General features: G+C 52.3%; 1 protein-coding gene and 1 long non-coding RNA gene across 12 annotated transcripts in view; one reads left to right on the forward strand and one right to left on the reverse strand.

Annotated features, from left to right (window-relative positions):
• Nucleotides 1-24,878, reverse strand: part of TPCN1 (two pore segment channel 1) — a 59,114-nt gene that overhangs the window by 16,358 nt on the left and 17,878 nt on the right. For 7 of the 10 annotated variants that reach the window (XR_014302891.1, XR_014302892.1, XM_082699435.1 and 4 more), the window contains exons 3-10: nt 13,259-13,374; nt 7,355-7,531; nt 6,866-6,979; nt 5,958-6,088; nt 5,098-5,186; nt 3,458-3,492; nt 2,748-2,806; nt 2,414-2,513 (exon numbers count right to left, since the gene is read on the reverse strand). Coding sequence is in view for 8 of the 10 variants with exons in the window: in XM_082699435.1 (XP_082555561.1) it covers nt 2,414-2,513; nt 2,748-2,806; nt 3,458-3,492; nt 5,098-5,186; nt 5,958-6,088; nt 6,866-6,979; nt 7,355-7,531; nt 13,259-13,374 (821 nt within the window). In the remaining 2 variants the exon portion in view is untranslated. Of the gene's footprint in view, nt 1-2,413; nt 2,514-2,747; nt 2,807-3,457; nt 3,493-5,097; nt 5,187-5,957; nt 6,089-6,865; nt 6,980-7,354; nt 7,532-13,258; nt 13,375-22,253; nt 22,392-24,878 lie in introns of all 10 variants that reach the window. The other 3 variants (XM_082699436.1, XM_082699433.1, XM_082699437.1) reach the window with 1 other exon arrangement.
• LOC309848197 lies at nt 4,824-19,127 on the forward strand. Of its 2 annotated transcripts, XR_014302893.1 has the most exons (7): nt 4,824-5,733; nt 5,902-7,077; nt 7,315-7,700; nt 7,875-8,056; nt 8,546-8,737; nt 10,135-10,378; nt 16,407-19,127. It is a non-coding gene; the product is annotated as an uncharacterized lncRNA (long non-coding RNA). The 2 variants fall into 2 exon arrangements; XR_014302894.1 differs by lacking the exons at nt 4,824-5,733; nt 5,902-7,077; nt 7,315-7,700; nt 8,546-8,737.

Genomic DNA, 24,878 nt, shown 5'->3' on the forward strand with positions numbered 1-24,878 from the left:
GTTGGGCGGTTCTAGCCACACCCCCCAGGGGGTGGGGCTTGAGAAGACCCTCCCACCTGCCCCTTATATAGGAAGTTTGTCTCTAAGCATCAGCAGGGGAAGGCCATCCACGGCTATTTCTAAGTTTTCTCTCGGATACATGAAGTCATTATTCTACTTTCCTCCAAGTGCTCCTTTCCACCCAAGCACATGACAGGCTGGGCAGGGTTCTAAGGGGAAGCGGCAAGAGAAACACACTGGGTTCTACACCCAGTTCGGCCCAGTCTCATGGCCAGAGAGCCTGGGTCCATCCCAACTTCCAACAGGAAGGAGCGCGGCTGCACAGGACGCTTCTTCCCGCCAGCCCCCCTTGCTCCCTGTGAGTCACGGCTCCATGCATGGCCCCAGAAATCAGGGCAGTGGGGCAGTCTGCCCTCCAGGGCACAACATTCCCAGGCTGCCTAATTCCAGAGCTGGCGTATTAATGATACAGTCTGCGTTATCGAAGGGCACCGGGAGGGCGGGAGCAGCATTCAAAGAAGGCTTTTTTGGAAACGCTTTCTTTTCCTCTCGAAAATATTTTGAGGGAAACTCTCTGGTCTTCTCCATCCCTCTGAAGGGGTCCACCATCACTCCCCTTTAGATCAAGGGAGGGTCAGCAAACTTTTTCTGTAGCGGGACAGACAGCAAATATTTCAGGCTCTGAAGGCCAGATGGTGTCTGTTAAAACTACTCAACCTTGCAGCTGTAGCACGGAATCAGCCACAGATGATGCATAAACAAATGGACATGGCGGTGGGCCAATAAAACTTTATTTATAGAAACAGGCGGTGGGCTGGCTTTGGCCAGGAGGCTGCAGTTTGCTGACCCATGCCCTAGATTTTCGCAGCTCTAAATATGTTACAAATAGAAGCAAATCAGTCACACAGAATATATTTTTATGATTCTAAACTGATGACAGTACATAAGAACTATAACATGTATATAGATAGCCAGCATTTTGGTTTTAAAGAATTAAAAAAAGGAAAATATTTTCCTTTTTAAGACTTCCAGTTTTTAGGACATTTCACAAGTCTACCCCAGGGCAAGTGCTTTCCATTTCTACACTGGGCCTAACTGTGGGAAGCAGGGTAAGGACGCTCTTGAAAGGATAAAAATAATCACAAGACTTGGGCCACCTGGCTGGCTCAGCTGGGAGGGCATATGATTCTTGATCTCAGCGTTGTGAGTTCCAGCACCACACTGGGTGTACAGATTACTTAAAAATAAAATCTTTAAAATAATAATAAAATATAAGCCGAGGGGCCACCTGGGTGGTTCAGTCTGTTAGGCATCTGCCTTCGGCTCGGGTCAAGATCTCAAGGTCCTGGGATGCGTTTCCTTAACGGGCTCCCTGCTCAGTGGGGAGGTCCCCTTCTCCCTCTGCCGGCCGCTTCCCAATTGTCCTCTCTCTCTTTCTGACAAATAAATAAGTAAAATCTTTAAAAAAAACTAAAAATAATTAAAAAATAAATGCAAGACTTGATAAAGCTTCTCTGATCGTTCTGGCACTGACGTGTGCTCTCGACGTGGGCCTGACGTTGAGCCTCCTCTTCAGGGCAACCTGCTGACGGCAGGAACCTTCCTGGTGGCCAGGTGGGCCTCGGCAAACACCCCCAAAGTTCCCAGTGCGTGCGGGGACATCATGTTCTTCTGAGCAGAGGGTGCCCTGTGTTGGCTTTTCTGATGGTTCCCGGTTGGTGGGGGGTGGGGGGGTAAACAGACGCGTGGGTGCAGCGGGCTCTGCGGTCCGACCAGCTCACCGGGCCGCCCCACGCTGTGTGGCTGTGGGCAAGTCACTGTGCCGCTCTGGCCCCCGGTTTCCGCGTTGGTATGCTGAGAATTGTAATAGTAGCTCCAGGGGTTTTGTGATAAATCATTTAATCCTCATATATAAAGCACTTTGCCCAATGCCTGGCCACGGCTTTCATAGTTCTTTTATTATTTATTTATTTATTTATTTAGGGGGAGAGAGGGAGAGCACAGATGTGTGCGGGGATGAGGGGAAGAGGGGGCGATCTCACGACCCTGAGATCATGACCTGAGCTGAAATCAAGAGGTGGTCGCTCAACCGACTGGGCCACCAGGCGCCCCAACCAGCTTTTATAGTTAGTCTGACTCATGTTTGCTGGGAAACAAACAGTCCCAGGTGGCCTGACCTAGCAGGCTGGCTCCAGTGCTAACGGCTCAGCAGCACCACCTTGGGGAGGCTACGCCCCTGTAAGCAGCGGAACTCAGGTCCCGGCAGGGTGTTTGCTGCCACACCACACTTGACCATGACCTGGGACCCCTCCCCAAAGGACGCCACGAACGGTCTCTACTTCATCCCCTCGGTGCCCGGTGCTGTGCCGGCTGGGATGGCAGCTCCAAGGGGGCGAGACGTGTGCTCACTCACCAGGTTCATGATGAAGTACAGCTCGATGGAGAGGTAGACGATGAAGAAGACACAGGACCAGGGGTTCCGGGAGTAGGAGGGCATCATCACGTCTGGGAAACTGGATGTGCAGAGCATTACCGCAGGGCCCCCCAGCTTTCTCCCCTTCTCCGTCCTCCCAGAGGACAGCACTCTGTTCTGCCTTCCCTCCTCTCAGTCCATGGGCTTCGAGCTCATCAGGCCACCCCCATCCCCAGGCACCTGTCTGCGCGCGGGTGTGGAACATTCTTGGCTGAAAAGAGAAGACCCTGGGGCACCGGCAGAGGGCCCAGGCCCAAGCAGAGCCCACACTCACTTGGCTGTGGTCAGAAGGACAAACAGACTGACGATGCTGTTCTCCAGCGTGCTGAAGTACTGTAGGGAAAGAAGGCAGAAGAATGCACTGGCACCAGAAACAGACCACCATGGGCCACCTGGAGTGCCCTGGCCTGTCCTCCCCTCCCACCCCACCAACTCCGCCTCCTCCCAAGGAATCCTGCGGAGGACAGAGGAAGGAGCAAATGCGGAGTCCAGCTGCCTCTGCCTTCCTGAACTCTGCGCTTCTGGCAGAAGCAGACCATTGACTGGGACTATGATCCTGGAAACGTGTCTCAAGGGCAGGAAGGGGGATTCCCTTGGTGCTTAAAGAAGGGAGCAGTTCAAGTATGGGACAGGAGCTTTCCAGCGCCATAAGTTGGGCTGAGAGACCTTCCTATTGTGGCCGTGGTCAAACATTCCCCTGAGGGGAAGTCCCCACATAAAAAAAGGAAACAGATAGGCATGCCTGGATGGCTCGGTCGGTTAAGCATCTGACTCTTGATTTCAGCTCAGGTCATGATCTCAGGGTCATGGGGTCAAGCCCCACATTGGCGTGGAAACTGTGTAAGATTCTCTCTCTCCCTCTGCCCCCTCCCATGCACGCATGTGCTCTCTCTCTCTCTCTAAAAACAAGCAAGCAAACAAAAAATTTTTTAAAACACCAAGAATAACAACAAAAAAAGAAAGACAAACCCAGAGATTACTTACAGGGTCTGAAGGATTAGGGGAGAACAAGTAGAAACCTAGAAGGTGGCAGAAAACATAAAAAAAGGTTAGAGCAGAGGACCCCAACCCAGACATGAAAGGACTGCACTAATGTAAACGAGCGCAGGGGGGCAGAGGGAGAGCATCAGGGAGTGGTGGGGACTCGGGCATTCTGGGCAACACTCCGTGCTCTGTCTGAAGGAGCAGGTGTGCTTGGACATGGCAGAAATGTTGCCCTTTGGAGATGTGGCCCAAGAACCACTGAAAAGGCCACATGTACAGCACGATGGCTAGTTAACAACACTATCATGTATTTGGAAGTTGCTCAGAGAGTAGATCATATATCATCTATTTGAAAGTTCTCATCACAAGAAAAAAAGCTATAACTGTATGGGGATGGACAAGACTTACTGTAGGGATCATGATATACACAAGCATCAAGTCGTTATGTTATGCCCCCAAAACTAATACGATGTTATATATGACAATTCCATCTCCAATTTGTTAATTAAAAAAAAAAAAAAGATTAAAAAAAATCAGGGCTGGAAATCTGTATTTTCAGGCAAGAAATCTAATTTTTAAATGTTGGCTCAACATTTCCAGACCAAGGCTGGACTTGGAAACCAGACTGCTGGTTTGCAATTTTGGTTTGCGGAACAGGACAGCCAAGTAACAGTTCCAAGGGGATCCCCTTGTTCTCTTATGGCCCAGAGTCCCGAGATGGGACCACTAGTAGCCTCCGTCTTGGAATAGGCTATTCCCTGAGTCCCTGAAGTTCTGAGTGGGGAAAGGGGAGAAGCTTTGACCTCAGGAGAAGTAGCCCCCTTGGAGCAGAAAGGGAATTCTGTAGAGACCAGGGGTGGTAAGGGGCAGGGCAGGAGGTGACCCGGGAGCCAATGGCTCAGCGCACAGCAATCAGAAGGGCCTGAGGCGCTGGCCTTAGAGGCAGGGCTCTCTGGTTCCCCTGTCTTCACCATCCCACGACCAAAGAAGAGACTCCAGGCTTCCCAGCCATGTTCCAGAGTCTCCACTGTCTAAGCCCTGTGTCTGGATGTGGCTGTCACATTAATATCTGGCCTTATCTAAAGAGGCAAGGCTTCTCCAGGGTTCGAAAGGCCATGATCTTGCTTTTGAACCTGGGGAGGCTGAAGTGTGCACTTGCTCCTGCCCCAGACACACACCCTGGACAAACTCTCACAGATGGTGCGAGCATTCCCAGCTGTGTGATGTATAATAGTGAAAGCAGAAGAAACTTCGCAGGAGGGCAAACACACGTTACGGGACCACTTATGTAAGATGCTTCACTATGCAAAGCAATCGCACTTACTTGTGGTTGAAGGAAACAAGAAGTGTAACTATAGAGATATGTGTGTGCGACAGTAGCCTAGGTCAGGCGGGAGCTCTGACGGGAAAGGGAACTGACCTCGCGGAAAGATACAGCATGGCTCCCGTTTTCTTCCTAATAGTGGATCTCCCAAGTTGAAGGTCATGGGAGTTGAACCACTTGTGAGACCTTTCTGGATGTTTTGTTCTGTTTTGTTTTGTTTTTTCCTTTCTGGACTTTTAACACTGTCAAAGTCAATGCTCCTTCAACCGTGGCTTTGATGTTCAGGGGCCGCCGGCCCTGGGGTGCAGGGACTCACCAAGGATGGCAAAAATGACCATGAAGAAGAGCAGCAGCAGGAGGATGTCCATGAAGGGTGGCAGGGACTGGAAGATCTGGCGCAGGTTGCTGCGGAGAGAGCGGGGCAGGAAGGGGTGAAGCGGGGAGGGCTGTCTGGAACTCTAGGGGCAAGATGGGGACCTGGGGCTCCTGATTCACACACTAAGTCCCACTGCACCCTGGTCTGTGACAGGTGCGACACACGCAGCCCCTCCCCTTGCTCATGGAGCCCTAGAAGACAAGGGCCCTGTGAGTGACAGAGGGAAGGCCAGAAGGCCAAGTGCATGGCCTCGGGCACAAAGCTTCCCTGAGCGGGATGTGGGATACACAGAGACATTTTGGGGCCATCTGCTCCTGGGACACTGGCTTCCAGCTTTGAGGATAGGCCTGAAGAATGAACCGCTAGTCTGCTCTCATCAATAGTGCCCCAGCCAAGAGATTTTCCAGATGGATCCTTCAGAACTACGCTTATCTCCAGGCTGGTGGGCAGGCTGAGTCCAGCACCCCCAGGCTCAGTGGGGGTGTCAGCCTGCCAAGTTGGAGCTGGGCTGCCGCCGCTGCTGTGTTTCAGCAACTGATGTGCTCAGAGAGAGAAGCCAGCCCCAGGAGGCTGCAGGTAAGACAGGGGAGACCCCAGACCCAGTGCCAGGAAACCAAAATCTGAGCAGACTCCCACCTCCTGCTCCATGTGGGTTGAGCGGCTGGGAAAAGTGAGCGTACTATGTTCTCCCAGCGTGTAGGACTCATCTTATCACTACTTGACTCACTGGGTCCTGCTCTACAGGCCCAGAAGGTCCAGGCCAGGCCAGGACAGCAAGCATCTCGTTCCCCAGGCCTTACCGCCGGACGCCCCCGCAGTACCGACAGTCCACCAGGAAAATGCAGCGCAGCGCCCGGGTCACACGCACATGGGACGTCTGCCGTACCAACACCACGATGGCCTCGACGAACTGCACCACCAGCACGGAGGTCTGGGGGTGGACAGGCAGAGTACCATCAGCCCCTCCAACCCAGCAAATACCCAGAACAGAGGGCCGGCCAGGTCCTGCCAACTCTGGGCCCGAGAGGCCCTTCCCTTCTCTCCAGCTCTCTTGGGCCTCCCCCGACTTCAAGCAGTCCCTGGAGACAAGCCCGGTGGCTGCTGACACAGGCGTGTGGCCCCAGGAGAAGGAAGCCACAGGCAGAGCTCCCCTAGCTTGACGGGCAGAGTGGCTACCCCTCTGCCCAGCCACGTCTGCCCACCCTCTGCCTTTGGCTCGCCCCACACCACTGGGGCCTGCAGGGCTTCCTGATCTGCCGTTCCTCGGGCACATTCTCCTGGACAAGTGTGTGTGCTTTTTACGCAGCAAAGTGCACTCTGCCGTGTTCCCACTCACTGCACAGAGAGAGCCGTAGGTTACTGGCCTGCTCATTGTGGGCCTGGAGGCCAGACAGACCTGGGTTTGAATCCTGAGCCTCTGGGGTTTAGGTCCCATTCTCATCTGAGTGGCAGGGTGTAAACTAGGAAGAACAACACGTCTCCTGCAAAGGCTGTCACGTCGGGGCCTGGCACACACTAGATGCCAAATCCCGGTGACTCCTGTTAGCAGCACCATGACCTCTGGAGCAAGGCTCCGTAAGGCGAGGACGGGCCCGGGGGCCACACTTCTGAGGGCAGGGCTCAGACCATGGGAGATGTGGAATCAAACTGAGGATACAGGCTTGACGGGAACGTGGAAGACAATGCCATACACAGATGGACCCATCACCTTGACCATGGTCCGTCTATGCCGGATGAAGGTGTGGAGGCCCAGCCACCGCAACTTCATGCAGAGTTCAAACACAACCACCATCAGGGCGAACAGCTCCAGGGTCGCGTGAACCTACAACCAAAGGGTGTGGGGAAGATAGCCCATCACCAGCCCCCTGTCTCCCTCTCCCCTGCCCAAGGCTGGAGATGGTGTGTGGCAGGGCTCATCAGGTGCAGTGCTCACTGGGAACCAAGGTGTGGCCCATGGTCCTAAGTGAGGCAATCAGATGGCACCCCTCCCTGGAATTTACCAGTGAACCAAATCACGGGGGTGGGGGGTGCATTCATTTTAGCAGGGACCCCAGGCAAGACTGGTGATCCACTGTGGCTCCTGAGGCCTCTATGATCTCCCCTCCCCACCACCGGGCTGCTCTGTTTTACATCTGCTCATAGTATGTGCCCTTCCAGAACGTTCCCTGTCCGGTATGCCACGGAGACGGACACTCACGTAAATGCCGAGCCGGAGCGCGGGGACGGCGGGGGCCTCACACAGGGAGAGCAGCAGCAGGAGCAGGGCTGTGGACAGCTCCATCAGGTAGAAGAGGTGGTTGTGTGCGAAGAGGTAGGCCGCCAGCGCTTTGGCGTTCTTGGGGTGGGTGAAGAACTTGTCATTATTCTCGCCTTCCTGAGGAAACGAGAGCAGGGTGGGCGAATGGACCTCGGGATGAGATACCTCGGGGTGCCGTGGGCAGAGAGGAGGAGGAGACCCCCGGCGGACAAGCAGAGTCGGGCCAGAAATGAAAGATGATGGGAGATGGAAAGTGTTATCTTCGGGCGCTTGGGTGGCTCAGTCGGTAAGCGTCTGCCTTCGGCTCAGGTCACGATCGCAGGGTCCTGGGATCGAGTCCCATGTTGGGCTCCTTGCTCCGTGGGGAGCCTGCTTCTCCCTCTCCCTCTGCCTGCCTTTCCCTCTGCTTGTGCTCTTGCTCTTTCAAATAAATAAATAAAGTCTTTTTTTTTTTTTAAAGCATTATTTTCACCAAACTGCACCCCTGTCAAGTCTGCTGATGGGGCTCCTTCCCAAAAACCACCTGGAAGAATCAAAGAATAGTCCCCAAGAGAATGAACAGCAGCAACACATGTGAGCCCCTCAGCGGCCAGACTCCCATGCTTGGAAGTGTCTGTGCAACGTAACAAACTGGGGGTCAGGGTGAGCAAACACTGCGGAGTCCTGCTTCCCCACTCCTCCCTGGAGAACGCTCAGAAAGTCCCTTCCCCTTCTTCAACTGCCAAGGGGCTAACATGTGTCCTTACTCATTAGGCTCCCCCAAGACACTTAGGACGGGGTGTGGGGTACGGCAGGCTCCCGGCAGATGTCGCCTGTTATTATGATTATGATACTAACATTGAGAAGAAAAGGAGCCTGAAAATACCGTATATTATATATAAGGTACACACACACACACACACACACACATAAAATATGTTCTGCTTCTTACTTTCTTGACTATTTCACCTCCTTTCCAAACCCCTGCACAATGACAGGCCTTGCCCTGATTGCCGCGCTCCAGTGATAATGGGACAGGAGCCGACCCTGACTGAGTACCCCCCAGACCAGGCCCTTCCCTGAGCCCTAGACCCTCCTTCACCCCTGACCATGGCCTTCTCAAGTGGGTGCTCTTATTCCCCCATCTGACAGATGAGTAAATCAAGGGACAGAAGCTTCAGGAGTGCCTGAGCTTCTGGAGCCAAGCCATCTGGGTCCCGTGCTCCGGCTCCGTGACTAGCCTCCAGCTGCTGACGTGGAGACTAAGTGACAGAGCCCCGGGAGCGGCCCACCTGTCACTACGACCAGACGACATTCCAGGGCCACCCCCCAACCCCCGTTCAGGTCAGCCTTCTAGTGGTGGTGGTTGGTGGGGGTGGGGGGGTCTTCACTGCCTCTCTGGAACTAGTGGGCGTGGGGAGGAGGGTCGCCCCGCCTCACCCGCCCCATCGCATCTGCACCCCAGCCAGCCGCCAGCGCGGAGTGGAAATTACTTGGTAACGCTCTGCATGCGTCGCCGAGCTTTAGCACTTCTGAACTGGGGACAACGCCGCCCCCCGCACTGGCCCCCTCACCCAGCCCGGCCCGGAGACACCCGCTCCTCACCCCTGGGGTGCCGCGGGCAACTAGTGTTTCAGTCTCAGGGATGCCACCCAACACCCTCAAATGCACGGAGCGGGGGAACGAGATATCCGGCCCCAAATGTCAGGGGTGCACCTGGCTCATCACTTCCGGCACCAACTCTCCGCTAGACTTTTCCCACCAGCTTCATTTCCTGGAGAGGGAAGTGGCGAAGCCAGAAAGGACACCCAGGTCCCCTGACCCAGAGCCCTCTGGCAGCATTCCAGCTGTTCTGGATGAGTCAGACCTTCACCTCTTCCAGCTATTCGGCTCTTCTGAGATCAAGGTCACCCTCCACAGGCCCACAACCCTCATCCCAGGGAGGAGATCACCATAGTGATTCCTGCTGAACCCACAGGCTAGCAGAAGGAGGGCTCTAAGCCCAGAGGGGCCCACTGTGCCATGGAAAGCAGTCTGGCCTGGCAAGGGATGTTGTCAGATCTCACCCAGCGTGGTGCCTGCTACACACAATAGGTGTTTCGTGGCAGTTTGGTAGGATGAACCACTCCCGCCAGAGATCACTTCTCCAGGCCACAGCCCGGCCTGAGAACTGCCCAGTAGCTGTGGGAAGGGGAGCTCTGCCCTCGGCTGTGGTTTGTGAGGTAGCCTGGAGCGAGTCACTTCCCCAAAGCCAGACACATCACTGCCCTTGTTACCAAAAACTAAAGACAAACCACAGTCCCGTCCGGGGCAGGCCAGACAAAGGGAACAAACATCCCGGTGGTCAAAGAGCGGGCATGCTGGGCCAGCCTGGTTCACAGTCCTGTGATCTGTGCAGGGCTATGGTTTGTACCAGCACCGCTGTGGCCGGGGGGGACACGCAGAGGGATCTGGGAAGCCTCTGGCTTGGATTACCAGCAAATGCAATTCTCGGGTAATGTCTTCCAGTAAATAGCCAGGAATGAAGGTCTCTGGCTAGCGGAAACCACTGGCAGGGGGGCTTGGGTTTCACATCTAGGGTGAGAGAACTGCCAGCAGAGACAGAATATAAGATCTCCAGCACCAAGGATAGAGCGATGAGAACACTGGCCTTGTTTCCTGGCCGCTGATCACGAACTACATTAGGAGAAATAAGACAGGCCAGTTGTGTATGACTTCTGGCTTCGCTCTCTGCTCCCTAGGGCAGAAATTTCCATCCAGGAAACCAGTCCTGTCTCAGAGGCACAAGGACTGCGGAGCAGAGCAGAGCACATGGTTCCCGAGGATGAGCGAGTCAACAGGCCTCAGGTACCCTCCAGGCGGCAAGGGGCCAATTACTCAAGCACTCTGACCACCCGCTCAGCCGAACAGCAGGAAAGACCATCTGACACGGCTACGCCCACCCACTCCCAGAAATGGCCACGACTAATGTTCCCAGGCATCCAGGTATGGTTTTTATTTTTATTATTTTAAAAAAATGATGCATTGTTGCTAAGATAATTCAAGTAACACACAGGATTATAAGGCAGTAAAAATTCCATCAGCCAAAGATAATCACCTTTAATATTTAGATGAACAACTTTCCAGATGTGAATGGGGAAATCTGTGTGCACACACATGTGTATGCTGCTATATACATGTATGAACCTAAGTGTGTGTGTGTGTGTATATAAATATTACACAAAAATTATCACACTCTACCTGCCATTCTGTGGCCTCTTTTTCACATGGCCCACTTTTAAATGGTTACATGTGGTCAGTTATAGAAATGGAGGAACAATGTGGAGAAGAAAGAGCGTCGCTTGGAGGTGAGCTGGACATGGTTTAAATCCACGCTCGTAACTTATTAGCTGGATGGCCTTGGACTCCTTTAGTTCCCCTCAGTGTCGGCTGCTAGTCTGCAAATGGAAGACGATCAAAGCACTTTGGGAGGCAATTGTTAGAATGTGGCTCACTTAGAAATAGATATTTTTATCACTAATGTTCTCAGCCGCTTAAGGAGAGAAGGAATTACCAGATTTCTGAAGTCCCCCAGGCCATCCTACCTCTGTGTTTTGACCCACTCCGTGCTCTTCTCCAGCATCTAGTCAACCTCGGAGTAGGTGACAGTGCACGGGTGACCCTGGGGGACTCTGCAAGATCATCAACAGACATGCCTGAGCTCGCCAAAATGTCTCTGAAACATTACTATTGCTTCAACTTGGGTCAGAATGCACTGGCTGAGGGTACGGCTTGTGTGACCCCACATAAGACATGAGCAGCAGGGGCGCCTGGGTGGCTCAGTGGGTTAAAGCCTCTGCCTTCTGCTCAGGTCATGATCCCAGGGTCCTGGGATCGAGGCCCATGCTGGGCTCTCTGCTCAGCAGGGAGCCTGCTTCCCTGCCCCCCCACCCCCCGCCAACGCTTGCCTCTCTGCCTACTTGTGATCTCTCTCTGTCAAATAAGTAAATAAAATCTTAAAAAAAAAAAAAAAAGACATGAGAAGCATAAAGACAATTGAACGATCACCAAACAAATATCCAAACGTAATGTGATCCTCCAAAAGAAGTAACCAAACACGTACTTGCAATGTGAGAGCTGCTTCAAAGAGAAAAGATTAGGGGAAATTATTATTCAAATGAATTTCAGAAAGATTCCGTTTTCTCACCTAGACTCTTGCTGCTTGCACACAAGAAACAGAGATCTCACAGTGACAGGAATGGCAAGATTATGGCAATGGCGCAGACAGTGCGACGGGCAGTTAAGAGGCAATACCCCTTTTGGAGAACACTCAATAACTGTACATCAAGGGCCCTAGAAATGTTGATGCTTCCCGTCTGGTAATTCCACTTCCTAGAGGCTTTCCTAATAAAACGATCCTGGATATTAAAGAGAGAAATAGCTCTTTGTGTAGATGGTCCTCGGATTATAATTTATAATAGGGAAATGCGTAATATATAATAAGGGAACCATAAAAAGGGAAAATACCCAGCCTTATCAGGATAGTTTAAGTAAATTAGGATACATTTACCAGATATAATTATAAAAGTCATTAAAATTTGTTATAGGAGTTATAATAACAGAAGAAAAAAGCTTCCAGGAGTGCCTGGGTGGCTCAGTGGGTTAGGCCTCTGCCTTCAGCTTGGGTCATGATCCCAGGGTCCTGGGACTGAGTCCCATATGGGGCTCTCTGCTTGGTGGGGAGCCTGCTTTCCCCTCTCTCTGCCTGCCTCTATGCCTTCTTGTGATCTCTGTCAAATAAATAAATAAAATCTTTTAAAAAAGAAAAAAAGAGGGACATTTGGGTAGCTTAGTGGGTTATGCCTCTGCCTTCGGCTCCGGTAATGATCTCAGGGTTCTGGGACTGAGTCCTGCATGGGGCTCTCTGCTCAGCAGGGAGCCTGCTTCCCATCTCTCTCTGCCTGTCTCTCTGTCTACTTGTGATCTCTCTCTCTCTGTGTCAAATAAATAAAATCTTAAAAAAAAAGAAAAAAGCTTCTGTTACACACTATGGGAAAAAAAAAGACTATACAACTGTGACTTTAAAATTAACTTTACAGGGGCGCCTGGGTGGCTCAGTGGGTTAAAGCCTCTACCTTCAGCTCAGGTCATGATCCCAGGGTCGTGGGATCGAGCCCCGTATCAGGCTCTCTGCTCGGCAGGGACCCTGCTTCCTCCTCTCTCTTTGCCTGCCTCTCTGCCCACTTGTGATCTCTATCTGTCAAATAAATTAATAAAATCTTTAAAAAAAAATTAACTTTACAAAACACATAAAACCTATGTATTATTCTTCAATAATGCTGACAGTGACTTAGGTGGACATATTTTCCACAGCCCCTTTGTGCCTAACCTTACCACAATGAGTGTGTGTTACTTCTACAAAGAAAGTTTTTTTTTTTTTTTTTTGAAAGAGAAAAAAAAAAAACCAAAAAACATAAAACCAACCAGTACCAAGCAAGAAACAGCAAACCTGAAAGCAAATTAACAGGAAAGAAATAAAGGTCTCTAAGTTCCCATAATGGGCAACAAACCCCTGCTACAGTGTAACATATTTAAAGAAACTCCCCCCTCAGGAACTGGCTGCCAGTGTGCCCCGAGGCCAAGTGGATAGACTCAGGGAGACTCCGGCAGGCAGGGCCACATGCTGGGGGTCACAAGAAAGTCCACACACATCGCCCTGCTCGTCTGAGCATGATCATGTAAGTTCTCCCCACCTTACAGATGAGAAGCTCACACACGGAGCCGGGACAAGAACCAAAGCCAGAGCTCTGGGGCTGTAACAGAACCCTGGCTGCACAACTCGGCCAAGAGGCACCGGAAACAGACATCCCGATCGGAGAGACTCACCTGGAGGTAGATTGCTGCCTCTTGATAATTCATCTCCCAGTTGTGTCCGGTGGGACTCTCATCCCCTGAGCCTAGACTGGGGGTCCGGGAGTCGTGGACAGCATAGCTGCCTCCATCTGCATAGGAAGGGGAGAGGGATTCACTTACAACCCAGGCTCAAGAGAATAAAGGCACTATTCACCAGAAGAAAAGGCTCGTCTGCTCACACATATATCCCATTATCTACAAGTCAGTGCTCGAATCCCTGGAATAATAGCAAGGATTAGCACGGCTAATTAAAAATGCTTTTCATTCTCTCGTTAAATGAAAGAAGCGAGTGCAAGAGAACACATATAAAATGCTATCTTTTGTGTAAAAAAAAAAAAAAGGCAGGGAGGCAACAGGAAAACATACAGATATCTATCTTTACAAAAAGAAACAAGGATACATTTACTTACAAGGGGTGCAGGGGGCAGTGTAGAAGTATCACTCAAAGGGAGTGATCCTTCTGAACACATTTTTTAAAAAGATTTTTTAATTTATTTAGAGAGAGCAAGTGAGCGAGCAGGAGAGGGGGAGAGAGAGGATCTCAAGCAGACTCCACAGTGAGTGCAGAGCCAGACACGGGCCTCAATCTCACGACCCTAAGATCATGAGCTGAAATCAAGAGTCAGGTGCTTAACCAACTGAGACACCCAGGCGCCCCTTTTTTGTACATTTTTTACTTTTGGAGGCATGTTAATATTCTACATGGTTAAAACAAAAATAACTGGATTTGTTTCTCGGTGCAGGGTCATCTGTTTTTGTTTTTGTTTTTCCCTGCTGATATCCAAGCCTGTTTACTTTCAGTAACACTGAACCCATCTGCCTTTGGAGAACCTCCTCTCCCTCCCTACTCTGCACCCATGCTTTATCTCCAGCCGACTCCACCCCTGGCTCCCGGCAGGTGCAACAAAAGCCCTTCTTTTCCCTGGACAGGCATTCGTTCAGGCTGGCGGGGGCAGAGTGGGGGTGGTATTCTATCTCGGGCCCAGCTAATGAGGGTTGAACATGGACCTTTTCCTGAAGCACTCAAGAAGGAGGGGCTCTTTCTGTGTTGGGGCAGGTGGCTGCCTCTGCCGCCACCATGTGAGGGAAGCCTACCTGAGAAGAAAACTGACAGGGAACATAAGAATCACAGAGATAACATTAGTTCCACCCTGGGACTGAGATGTGCCCGATTCGGACCTCCTAGCATTTCCAAAATCTGAGCCTATAAAGATCCTTTTATACTTAAGCCTGTCTGAACTGGGTTTGTCACAACCCTCACGTGTGTCCATGGATACGTGGTAAGCAAAGGCACTAAGAGATGACTTTCAACTTGGTAATTTATTGGGAAGTTTTGTCATCAACTTGACCATAAATTCACACTCAAACTGATCCTCCTCCAGAAAAATAAAGAATGAAGTTATGTTTGAATAAGGAGCTATGCACAGAGGTGGCAGGAAGCAAATGTGTAAAGCTCACCACCCGACAGCAAAGGGGAGGAAACTGGCAAGGGTCCTACCTCTGCAGAGTCCTACCTGATCCTTCTAAGCTTGAACGGCCAGCCAAGGGCAGCCGGATCCTGCAAAGCTCTTCTCCACCCACTTCTAAAAACAACTTCATGTAGGTATATCTGACACACAGTAAAATGCACAATCTGGTATGTTCTAATATAGGCACACGCTTGTGAAACCACCACTACGATCAAGATCACATATCCAGGGGCGCCTGGGCGGCTCAGTGGGTTAAAGCTTCTGCCTTCGGCTCAGGTCATGATCCCAGGGTCCTGGGATCAAGCCCCACATCGGGCTCTCTGCTCAGCGGGGAGCCTGCTTCCCCCTCTCTCTCTGCCTGCCTCTCTGTCTGTCAAAAAAAAAAAAAAAAAAAAAGATCACGCATCCATCACCCCTTCCATCCACGCCCAGGCAATCACTGCTCTGTGCTCTCTGTCACTATTAGGTGACTCTGCATCTCAGAATTTTACAAAGAAGGGATCATAGAGTACGTATGCTTTCCTGGTTTGACCTCGCTCCCTCAGTGAAACCACTCTGAAATGCATCCACGCTGTTTTGTGTATCAGGAGCTCATTCCGGTGTTTTGGCTGGGCAGTATTCCATGGTATGTGGATGTACTACGGTTCATTCGTGCACCTGGTGGAGACCCAAGTGATTGCACCCAGTTTGGGGCTGTTTCAGACGAAGCTGCTATGAACACGCATGCGTGCGGCTTTGTACAAACACGTGCTTTCAATTCTTTCCAGTAAACACCTACGGGTGAAATTGCTAGATCATACGCTTAACTTAAAAAACTGCCAGACTGTTTTCCAAATGACCTGCAGGGCAGGGGAGACCCTGTTCCTCCACACTCTCACCCATACCGGACATGCTCCGTCCTCTTAATCTTGTTCTAAAGCTTTTAATATGCATTTGGGCTAATAATCTTGAGGCCTTTCCACAGACTTATTTGCCATTTGTATGTTTTAGCTGAAGCATATTCAATTCTTTTACTTGTTTGTGTTTTGGGTAATTTTCTTACTTTTGAATATATATATATATATATATATATATATATATATATATATATACATATACATACACATATACGTATGTGCATTCTCTAAATAGACCCAAATCTTTATCTATCTGAAGTCTTTATTTCAGCTTTTGATTATTTCTTTCAATTAGGGATTAGTGTGGCTTTTCCTATTCTTTTAGTTTTAATCCCTTAGTGTCTTTATATTTAAACAGTGTTTCTTGGAGGCACCATATAGTTTGATTTTGCTGCCTCCCCTCAGTCTGAAAAATCTCTGCCTTTTAATTGGCATATTTAGATTTATCACATTTAATGTAATTATTGACAGGGTTAGGTTTAAATATATCATCTTGCTGTCTTTTTATAGTTGTCCCATCTGTTCTTTGTTCTCTTTTTCTGCCTTCTTCTGGGTCACTGAATATTTATTATGATTCCATTTTATCTCCTTTGCTGGCTCAGCTACAATGCTTTTTGGAGGTTGCTTTAGGGTTTATGGTACACATTTTCAATTTACCACAGTCTATGGTCAAGCGATATTGTGTCACCTCATGTATAGGATAAGAACCTTACCCGTTTAACGGTACACTTCCCTCTCTCCCCTCCCAAACTTCAGGCTTCTGGGAACGCAGCGATTTCCAGTTCACAGACCTAACCGGGAATGTGCCTCATCTCCATTGCGAGGATGTGTAACCACAAGAATCTTCCTAGAAGGGACTGTACCAGCCGAAGCACAGAAGAACAGTAAAGAGTTAACACTACTCGTGGGCTCTGTGCTTTGCGCTCACAATCCCAAGCAGTATGTACGGTCATAAACGCTACTGTACAAGGATGTTAAGCAATTCAGCCAAGTCACACAGCTCTAAGGGGCCAAGCCAGGATTTGACCCTGGGCAGCCGGGCTCCAGAACAGATGCATTTAACTCCTATGCTCCATGACCAACTCTAAGAGAGAGGAGTCTGAGAAGAAGGACAGCAGATGATGCCTTTAAAGCCATGGTAACAAACATTTATTGAGGCTTACCACATGCCAAAACCTAGGCTGCAGCAGACTGTATTTTGCAAATTCAGCCACGGCACAATCTTTCATCCTACGTGCTCTTCTAGAACCTTGCCGCTTCCGCATGAACAGGTGGAGCCTGGGTGTCTCCCTCTTGAAACCAGGTGAGACTGTGCCTATCTTGACCAACACAGGATGGAGGACATAATGCTAATGACTTCTGAGCCTAAGTCATAAGAACGCTCCCACCCTTTTTCTACTGGGACCCTTGCTCCTGGAACCTAGCCACCATGCTGTGTGATGGAGAGGCCTGTGGAGAAGAAGCAAGGCCCTCTTTCCACAGCCCAGCTGATGCCCCAGCCAACAGCCTGCAACCTGCCAGTCGGGTGAACGAATCATCTCAAAACCAGATCCTGTACCCCAGACAAGTGTCCAAACTGACACAGCGTGGCACGGAGATAAGCCCCTCCACCGGGCCCTGCCCAAACTGTAGTCTTTTGCACAAAATGTCTCAAGGCAATATCTGCTATCTTCAGGCACTATGTTTTCGGATGCTCTGCTCTAGAGCGATAGATAACTGACTCCCACCTAAGTGCTTTATACCCACTGACCTATGTAACGCTCCCGACAACCCCACAGAAAAGCCAGGTGCCTTTCTGAAGACAAGTGGTGAGCAGGAAGCAGGGCTGGGATACCTAACTGGGTGATTAGTTCCTCATCAGCAGGCTACATGCCTCTTCCATTTCTTCTCGGGAAATGGAAGCCTGGAAAGAGTGGCGCCAAAAGGATGAAACACAGCAGCAGTTCAATCCCTCTAAGAAGTTACAAGCAGGAGGTGGCCCATCTGGCTGCAGCTCGCGGTCAACCATTCTGGTCCTTCTCTACCCGAGGCCGACGCTCCCCGACTCTGCTCCTGGTTTCCATTTCTGGAAGAAGTAAGCCCTAGGCACAGACAGAAGGTCGAACCGCCTTCCTGGATATGCTGCTGGGGACCAGGGAAGCAGGAGCCGTAATGCACCTCCCCGGCAGGAGAAGCCGCCGGCAGGCAGCTGGACAGCACTGCGCCCTTGCGTGCCTGCGCCCGTCCTCCACGACCTTCCCGCTCCATGGCAGGAGCCTGCGCCCGCGCCACAGCAGTCCTAGGTGGAAGAAATAACAGGGCCGGTGTGGGGTGGGCGGCGATGAGCTGGCACAGATGGCGGCGGACATTACTGCCACTTTCCCAGGCGGTGCTGGATGCTGGCATCTGCGTGAGCCCCTGCCTCAGAGACCCTCTGCTCAAACTTTCTTGGCCCTTCCTTCTTCTCGGGGCTCTCAGCAGATGTATCTGCCTTCTTCCTCACACCCAGGAGCTCCCTCAGCCCTCCTGGTTTCTCCCCTCTGGCCTTCACCACTTCCGCCGCACACCACTGTGATGGGGTTGACAGCGGCGAGGAGGGTGGCTATCACCTCCCCCAGTGCAGGCCGCTCCTTGCCACCCGTGCACCTCGCTCACACTCCCACCAGCAGGTTCTGCCTGGGATCAGGTGCCCCGTGGCATCTTCCCCTCTAAGCCACAAACAACAGCTCCCTCCTGTTTCTGAAATCCACAGGGACCACTGGGATGGGGAGAAGGACCAGGCTTCCAGGCTTTGATGGAAAACTTTGACATCGCCTTTCTCTCCATGGCCAGTGAGGCTCCAGCTCAGCTCTCCTCTCTGAGACCCATCTCCACTCCCCACCTTCGGGGGTCCCTGCCTTTCCCCTACAAGAAAGCAATAGCCCCCAGGCCGGCTCTCGCTGCCCCAGCCTCTCCCGGCCTCCTGACCCCAGGCATCTTGTTGGAGGATGAGGTCGGCAAAGCATCAATAGGGAATGTGCTCTGTTGCTTAAAATCTCGAAATGGCTTGTCCTCAGGAAAAACTCAGACTTCTTCGTCCTACAAGGAGCTATATGCATCCGGGCAAGCAAGGGTCTTCAGAACCGCAGTCCCTCCCAAGATCTAACAGACGGGTGGCTCAGCAGCCTGGCGCTCACGGGCCGGGCTCCAGAGGGTAGCCAGTTCCTAAGGTGCACTGAGGACACAGGGGATCCCATGTGACAGTGAGCACCACAGAGATAAAACGCGTGCTCCAAAGCCACAGACCACACAGGGCGGGCTGGCGTGCGAGAACAGACGTGCTGCACGGCTGACCAACGACGCCCTGGGCAGAAGGGGCTCTAGATGTCGTGTTTGCTTTGCTGAAGTAAGTCAGTAAATGCTAGGCCCTGTGACAGCTAGGCACATAGTTGTTATTTTATTCTAAATACGATCTGTACATTGGAAGTAATTCTTTACAAAATTACTTTAAGCCAACAATTGCCTTGTTCATTTACTCATTTGTTTGGTGGGTGTCCACAGGGCAGAGGGCAGGATGGGGACTGGAGGTACCTGGAGAGCCCCGGCCCTGCAGGGGCACATGTCTGTGGAGACAGCAAGGGTACCATCACCACGGGGCCTCAAGAAGAGTTTCCACAGCCATCCATGGGGGTGTTTCAACAGAACGGAGGTTCACCCCGCGAGTGGGGAGTTGGACCAGCTGCCCTTGCAATCCCCAGCATCTCTGTATTTATAGGTACACGGAGACTCCGAGGGGACAGGCAGGTTGGGGCAGTTGGCCTTAAAAACAACTCAAATGCATGACCTTCCTTGGGGCAGGGTCCAGACGCCTGGACCTTGCTAGTTATCAACAGCCTTCCACAAACACCGCCTGGCTGCACGGAGAGGGCGAGGGTGCCTCTTAGCACACCCATTTCTTTCCCTCTCTTGATTAACTGCAGCCCCACAAATCTACGCAGTCCAGAGCTCAGCAACTCAGCTTCTGCCCAAATAACGGACTTCCGCACACACGGCGCATATCCCCTGTGCCAGGCACTTCCTACACACCCCATATGCACGTGAACTTCATCCTCCCAACTGACCGCGACTGTCCCCATTTTGCGAATGAGGCAATGGCAGAGCAGAGCGATGTGTGAACTTGCCCCAGGTCTCACACATGTAGAAAGCGAACCAGGTCTGTGTTCAGAAGCACCGTGCTGAATCACAGAGGAGGGCTACCCCGTGTGCTCCGCAGGTACAGAGCTGGGGGGTGAGTAGGTATTATGAGAAAATATTTCCCTCGACCTAAAATGTTGAGCAGAGTAGCCACACCCATAGGAACCCCAGAGCAGGAGGGCTCCTGAGGAGTCAGGAGACTCCGCCCCTGGTACGCCCTCCATTCACTATGCTGAATGATGCCCAGATAGTGGCTGCGCCCAGCCGCTAAGATCCCATGGCTTACCTGCTCCGGCCCTGTGCCATGGCCCAACCCACCTCTCCCCCGGGGAAGCACAACCTCTTCTGCCAACTGGGCTCCCCGCACCTCACCCTGCCTGTCTAGTCTCTAGGCCAGAGAAGTCCTTTAGTGTGTGTGTGTGTGTGTGTGTGTGTGTGTATGTTTTAAGTAAACTTAGTAGTTCAGTACAACAATAATCCTTTAAAAACCTAAGCCAGATGATATCACTCCTCCGCTCCAAACAGACTGCAGCATCCCGCTCTCAGGAAAACCCTCAAGTCCTCCCCTGGATTAAAGGGACCTATGAGACTGAGATGTCTCGTCCCACCCACCTTCTTGCTCCAGACATGCTGGCCTCCTCATGGTCCTGGGACAGGCCTGGAAGGTTTTGCCTCAGGCCCTGTGCACTTTGTGTTCCCTCTGCCCTCCCCCGATCTCTCCCATCTCTGGAAGTCACTGGCCTACCCTGTCCTCCTCGGGCTGCTCTGTGCTTCTCCCTGGGGTCGTGTCACCACCTAGAAGGGCACTGATTTACTTGCCCGCCTGTTTTGTGCATTCCCCCACCAAGAATGCCAGCTCTGTGAGGCCAGGGACTTTCATCTTGTTATGGAGTCCCCGGGACCCAGAATAGCGCTGGGCATGATGGACAAATGTTCCACAAACATTTGTAATGAAGTGAAATGAAGCTCTTCCCCGAAGATTCCAGAAGCACACTCCTGGGCCAGTGACCAGAGGGCAGGCACCAGGAACTATGCACAGAGCCTGGCAGGTAGGCTCCCTTGGGACTGCAGTGGGACTGCTGCCCCGGCTGTGACATGACCTCTGTGCTTTCTAAAAGATCATTCTTTTAAGGATTTGCTGCAGAGGCACTATTTCGTATAAGGGTGATTCGGGACAGAACCTTAAAAAGAAAAGGAAAAATGTGACTGGCAGAGCCAAGAGGAAAAAATGGAGGAGTCTCCCCTCCAGAGTGGACTTTGTTCGAACCATTCAACCTGATGCTTGCTCAGAACACAGAACTTGGCTTGCTTACTAGGTTCCTAAAGGCAAAGCCCCATAGCTTGTTTGTGGCTCTTATATTCGTGGAGGGCTCAAAGGCCCAGAGGTGTGGGGGGTGCGGTGGGAAGGCTGCAGGGCTTTTCAGGAAAGCCACGGGAGACTTCACAGAGCCCCCTTCACACCTGGCTCCAGCGGCTGGGAGGCACATTTAGGGATTATACAAAGGGCGCAAATGGAAGGCAGGGAGCCCCTGGCTTGCCCTGTTCCTTTTATAGGCAGTCCTCACGCAGAGGGGGCAGCCCTGCAGCCAAGTCCAGAAGCACTTTCAGTGTACCGCAAATGGGGGTGCTGGGGCACCACGTGGCTCCTAATTCCCTGCCCCCGAACACTGCTTCCCACTTCCTACGCTGGAAAAGTGGCCACAGAGGTGATGGAAATGCTCCAAATCCCAAGTGCTTTATTGCTTCGGTTTAAGGCATGTTCAAAGGCTCAGCAGCTCCCAAAAGGGGCAGGACAATTACAGCCCATAAAAGAGAGGAAGGCAGGGGAGCAGGGAGCAAGTCAGGGGCCCAAGGCTCAAGTGGGCAGCCAAGCTGGAGGACACAGACGGTGAGCCCCGTGGTTCAGACGGTGGGGTACCCGGGGGCACAAGGCCCTGCCTGCCAGGGAACAGATCCCAGTGGGCTTCCTTCGCAAAGGCCCCCTCAAGGCAGGATGTGAGAGGCAGTGCTGAGACTCGTAGGCCCTCTGACTGGTCTCTACTGGGCATGAAGTTCCCCATGTCCTGGTGACAGCCCACGCCCTGTGCCCACTGGGTCTGCTCCAAATTGTCTGTCTGTCTGGGGAGCCTCAGCCCCGGAGAGGGGGGCGTTGCAAGCAGCCCCCTTCCCTGCTGCCCTGCCCACCTACTCCTCCGTCCTGGCCTGCACTTCCTGGGGGAAACACCCGCCCCCAGGTCTCCAGGTGAATGACGGGTGCTCCCTGTGAGGGAAGAGTCCTGGACAATAAAGCAGTCAGGAGGGCTCTCACCACAGCTCCCCAGGTCTGGCCCAACTGGGGATTGTTAGAGACCTCATGAGAATCAAGACGGCAACCTCAGACTTTGGCACTATCCTCACCCAGAGCAGGGTAGGCTCTTCCAGGTGAGCTGGAAAGGCAAGGTCAAGGCATACCGCAAGGGCCCATCTGGTGGAGACGGGATGACCTCGCCACAGGGCTGTCGGGGAGCTGGCGCTCCACTACCTCCTCCAGAAGGAAAACAGCTGCCGACCCCGGCCTCTGCATGTCCGCGTTCCTGGGAGGCAGCCGGCCTGGGAGCAGGAGGGAAGAAGGAAAAAGACCCACAGTGGGTACAGGAGGGTGGGAGAAGCAGGCTTCCAGGCCCTCCCAGCAAGCCAGCTTCTCCACTGGCTTTTGCTCGCAGGTTTTAAAAGGGCCGGAGGAAGCTGACCAGCAACACTCTTGGCAACCAAGAAGATCCCATTCTGTGCCTCCGGGGAAAGTTCCCGAAGAGAAACAGTTTGTTCTGCTCCTCTACTGCCCCGGGCAGAGAGCTCTCCCGTGGAAACCAGGCTATGGCCTCCTCTGCCCGCAGACCTTAGCCACTAAAGATTTACGCAACACCTACTCCTTAACTACCCTCCCTGGATCCTGACAGCCAGCCCACGGAGGTGAACATAAAATCACCCGCAGGAGGAGGGGAAGGAGTTGAAAGGAAAGGCCAACAGGGCAGGCCTTCGAATACAAAAACAACAGTAAAAAAAACTTCTCTCCAAGTAGGAGAGAAGTTCCCCAAGCAGACGACAGGCCGCCAAACCAGGATGACCTGCTTGCACAGATGGTAACGCTTTCTCTGCGCTGATGTAACAGGGCCCAGACGCTCCCTGCAAAACAGCTGGCTGCTTTGCATGCAGCCTCTGAAATGACCCTGCGGGGAATCCAAGGTTTCCGTTCGCTGGAGCACAGCACAGAGCAGCATCCTGGTGGCCCCGGGTAAATAGAAACAGTTTCCATATGCCGCCGTAAAGCTGCACTAGGGAGGAGCCGGAAAGAATGGAAAAGAACAGGCAGGAGGGGAGGGCTTCTGGGATCCAACCCCCAGACCCAGCAAGGGCAGGGTCTGCGTGGGCTGGGGAAGCCACTGAGACCTTCCTCGGGGGCCTAGGACCAGAGGCTGCTGTGGATAAAAGGCCTATGAGCTCCCGGACGGGGAAGAACGCCAGACCGGGAGTGCCGCTGGGCAGGTCTATACCAAGCTCTCCAGTCTCGTTCCACCCTTGCTAGTCTTCCTTCTCCCCCTCTTAACATGTGCGCGACCTCACCCACTCTCAAACACACACACGCTGCACATCCTCCTCAAGCCTCCCTCCCAACGGGGCCCCCTCCCCTCCCGCTGGTTCGCCGTCAGAATCCCCAGAGCCTCAGTTTCCCCACCCGCTAACTGGGACTGGGGCCAGCTGTGCTCTGGGCGGTACAGAAACAAATGTGAATGCCCACAAAGCACCCGGAGCCCCCCCGGAAACCGGTGCCCGCCAGAATGACAACGAGCCACGGCCCAACCGTTCGCCAGTTGTCACTGAGAGCCCCACTCCATGGGAAAAAAAAACTCCGAGAGCAGAGGAAAATAAACCAGAGTGACACTGATGAGTTTTCCGGGCACCGCTTCTGCTGCTGGCTGGCTCTTCAAAGGCCCCCAGATAAAAACCGGGCAAAAGACACTCTGCGGCAAGAAAGCGGGGCGCACATTTCCTCCTGCTCGGGCCTCTCTTTCTGATGACGGGTTGCGAGATGGCACGGGACGTAGGGCCATGTTATCGGTGCATGCTAGGAAAGACGGCAAACACGGACAGAGCCCTGGGCAGGTATACTGACCTCCAGGAAGGGGAGGGCTGGCACAGAGCCAACATAGCTGAATCGCTGGCCCCAAGCCCGAAACTTGTTCTGCCAAAGGCTTAGGCCAGAGGAGGAAAGGAAAAACAAAAGGCTCAACTAGGCCAGTACTACGGGTCAACCACTGTTCTAGGAGGAGGAGCCTGGTTTGGAAGTAGCCAGGATAATGCCCTGTGCCACCCTCAACTTCGTTTCTGGCCAGCTGACAGAGACCAACGTGGCCAAATCCAGAGAGATTCTCTGTAGGTACAGGAGGTCAGCCACAGAAGGGCCTTGAACTGTCAGGGAAATTGCTAGAAGGTTGAGAGCAGTAGCTGTAAACAGAGGCTCTTGGGAGGGGCTGGGGACATGAGTGCTTCTTTGTAATTAAGGGTAGTGGTTACTGCCCCAGAAGCCTACCCCCAACTGGCTACTCAGAGCACCTGCTCCCTGAGGTTACAAACATGACCTTGACAGCCACTCGGCAGGCTTCATAAATCATGCAGTAATCTGGGGGAGAACAAGGGAGGGTGGAATTTTAAAAGTCTGGCCTTCCTGATACAAACAAATACGGCTTAATTTAAAGACATTTATTCAGCACCTACTGAATACCAGGCATGTGCCAGGTGTTGGATTTGAAAAGTCAAAACATGTACTTTGTCCTCATGGGGCTCACCATCAGGAGTCATGAGAAGGAATGTGATTCTGGTGCATTAAGTCACTTCTTAGTTACAACAGCCTAGATAAGGGTATGAGCACTGCCCTCCATGGGGGCTCGTGGGCAGATGCAGGAAGATTCAGGGGTCACGTCTGGGCCACTTCTGAAGGATGAAGGATGAAGACGATTCACTACATTGAGGCGGGGGTGGGGGGAGGAGAACATTCCAGAAACAGGGAAGGTCATGCATAAAGCTCAAAGAAGCAATCAG

The sequence above is a fragment of the Mustela nivalis genome (assembly GCF_964662115.1).
Source record: "Mustela nivalis genome assembly, chromosome: 14".
NCBI lineage: Eukaryota > Metazoa > Chordata > Mammalia > Carnivora > Mustelidae > Mustela > Mustela nivalis.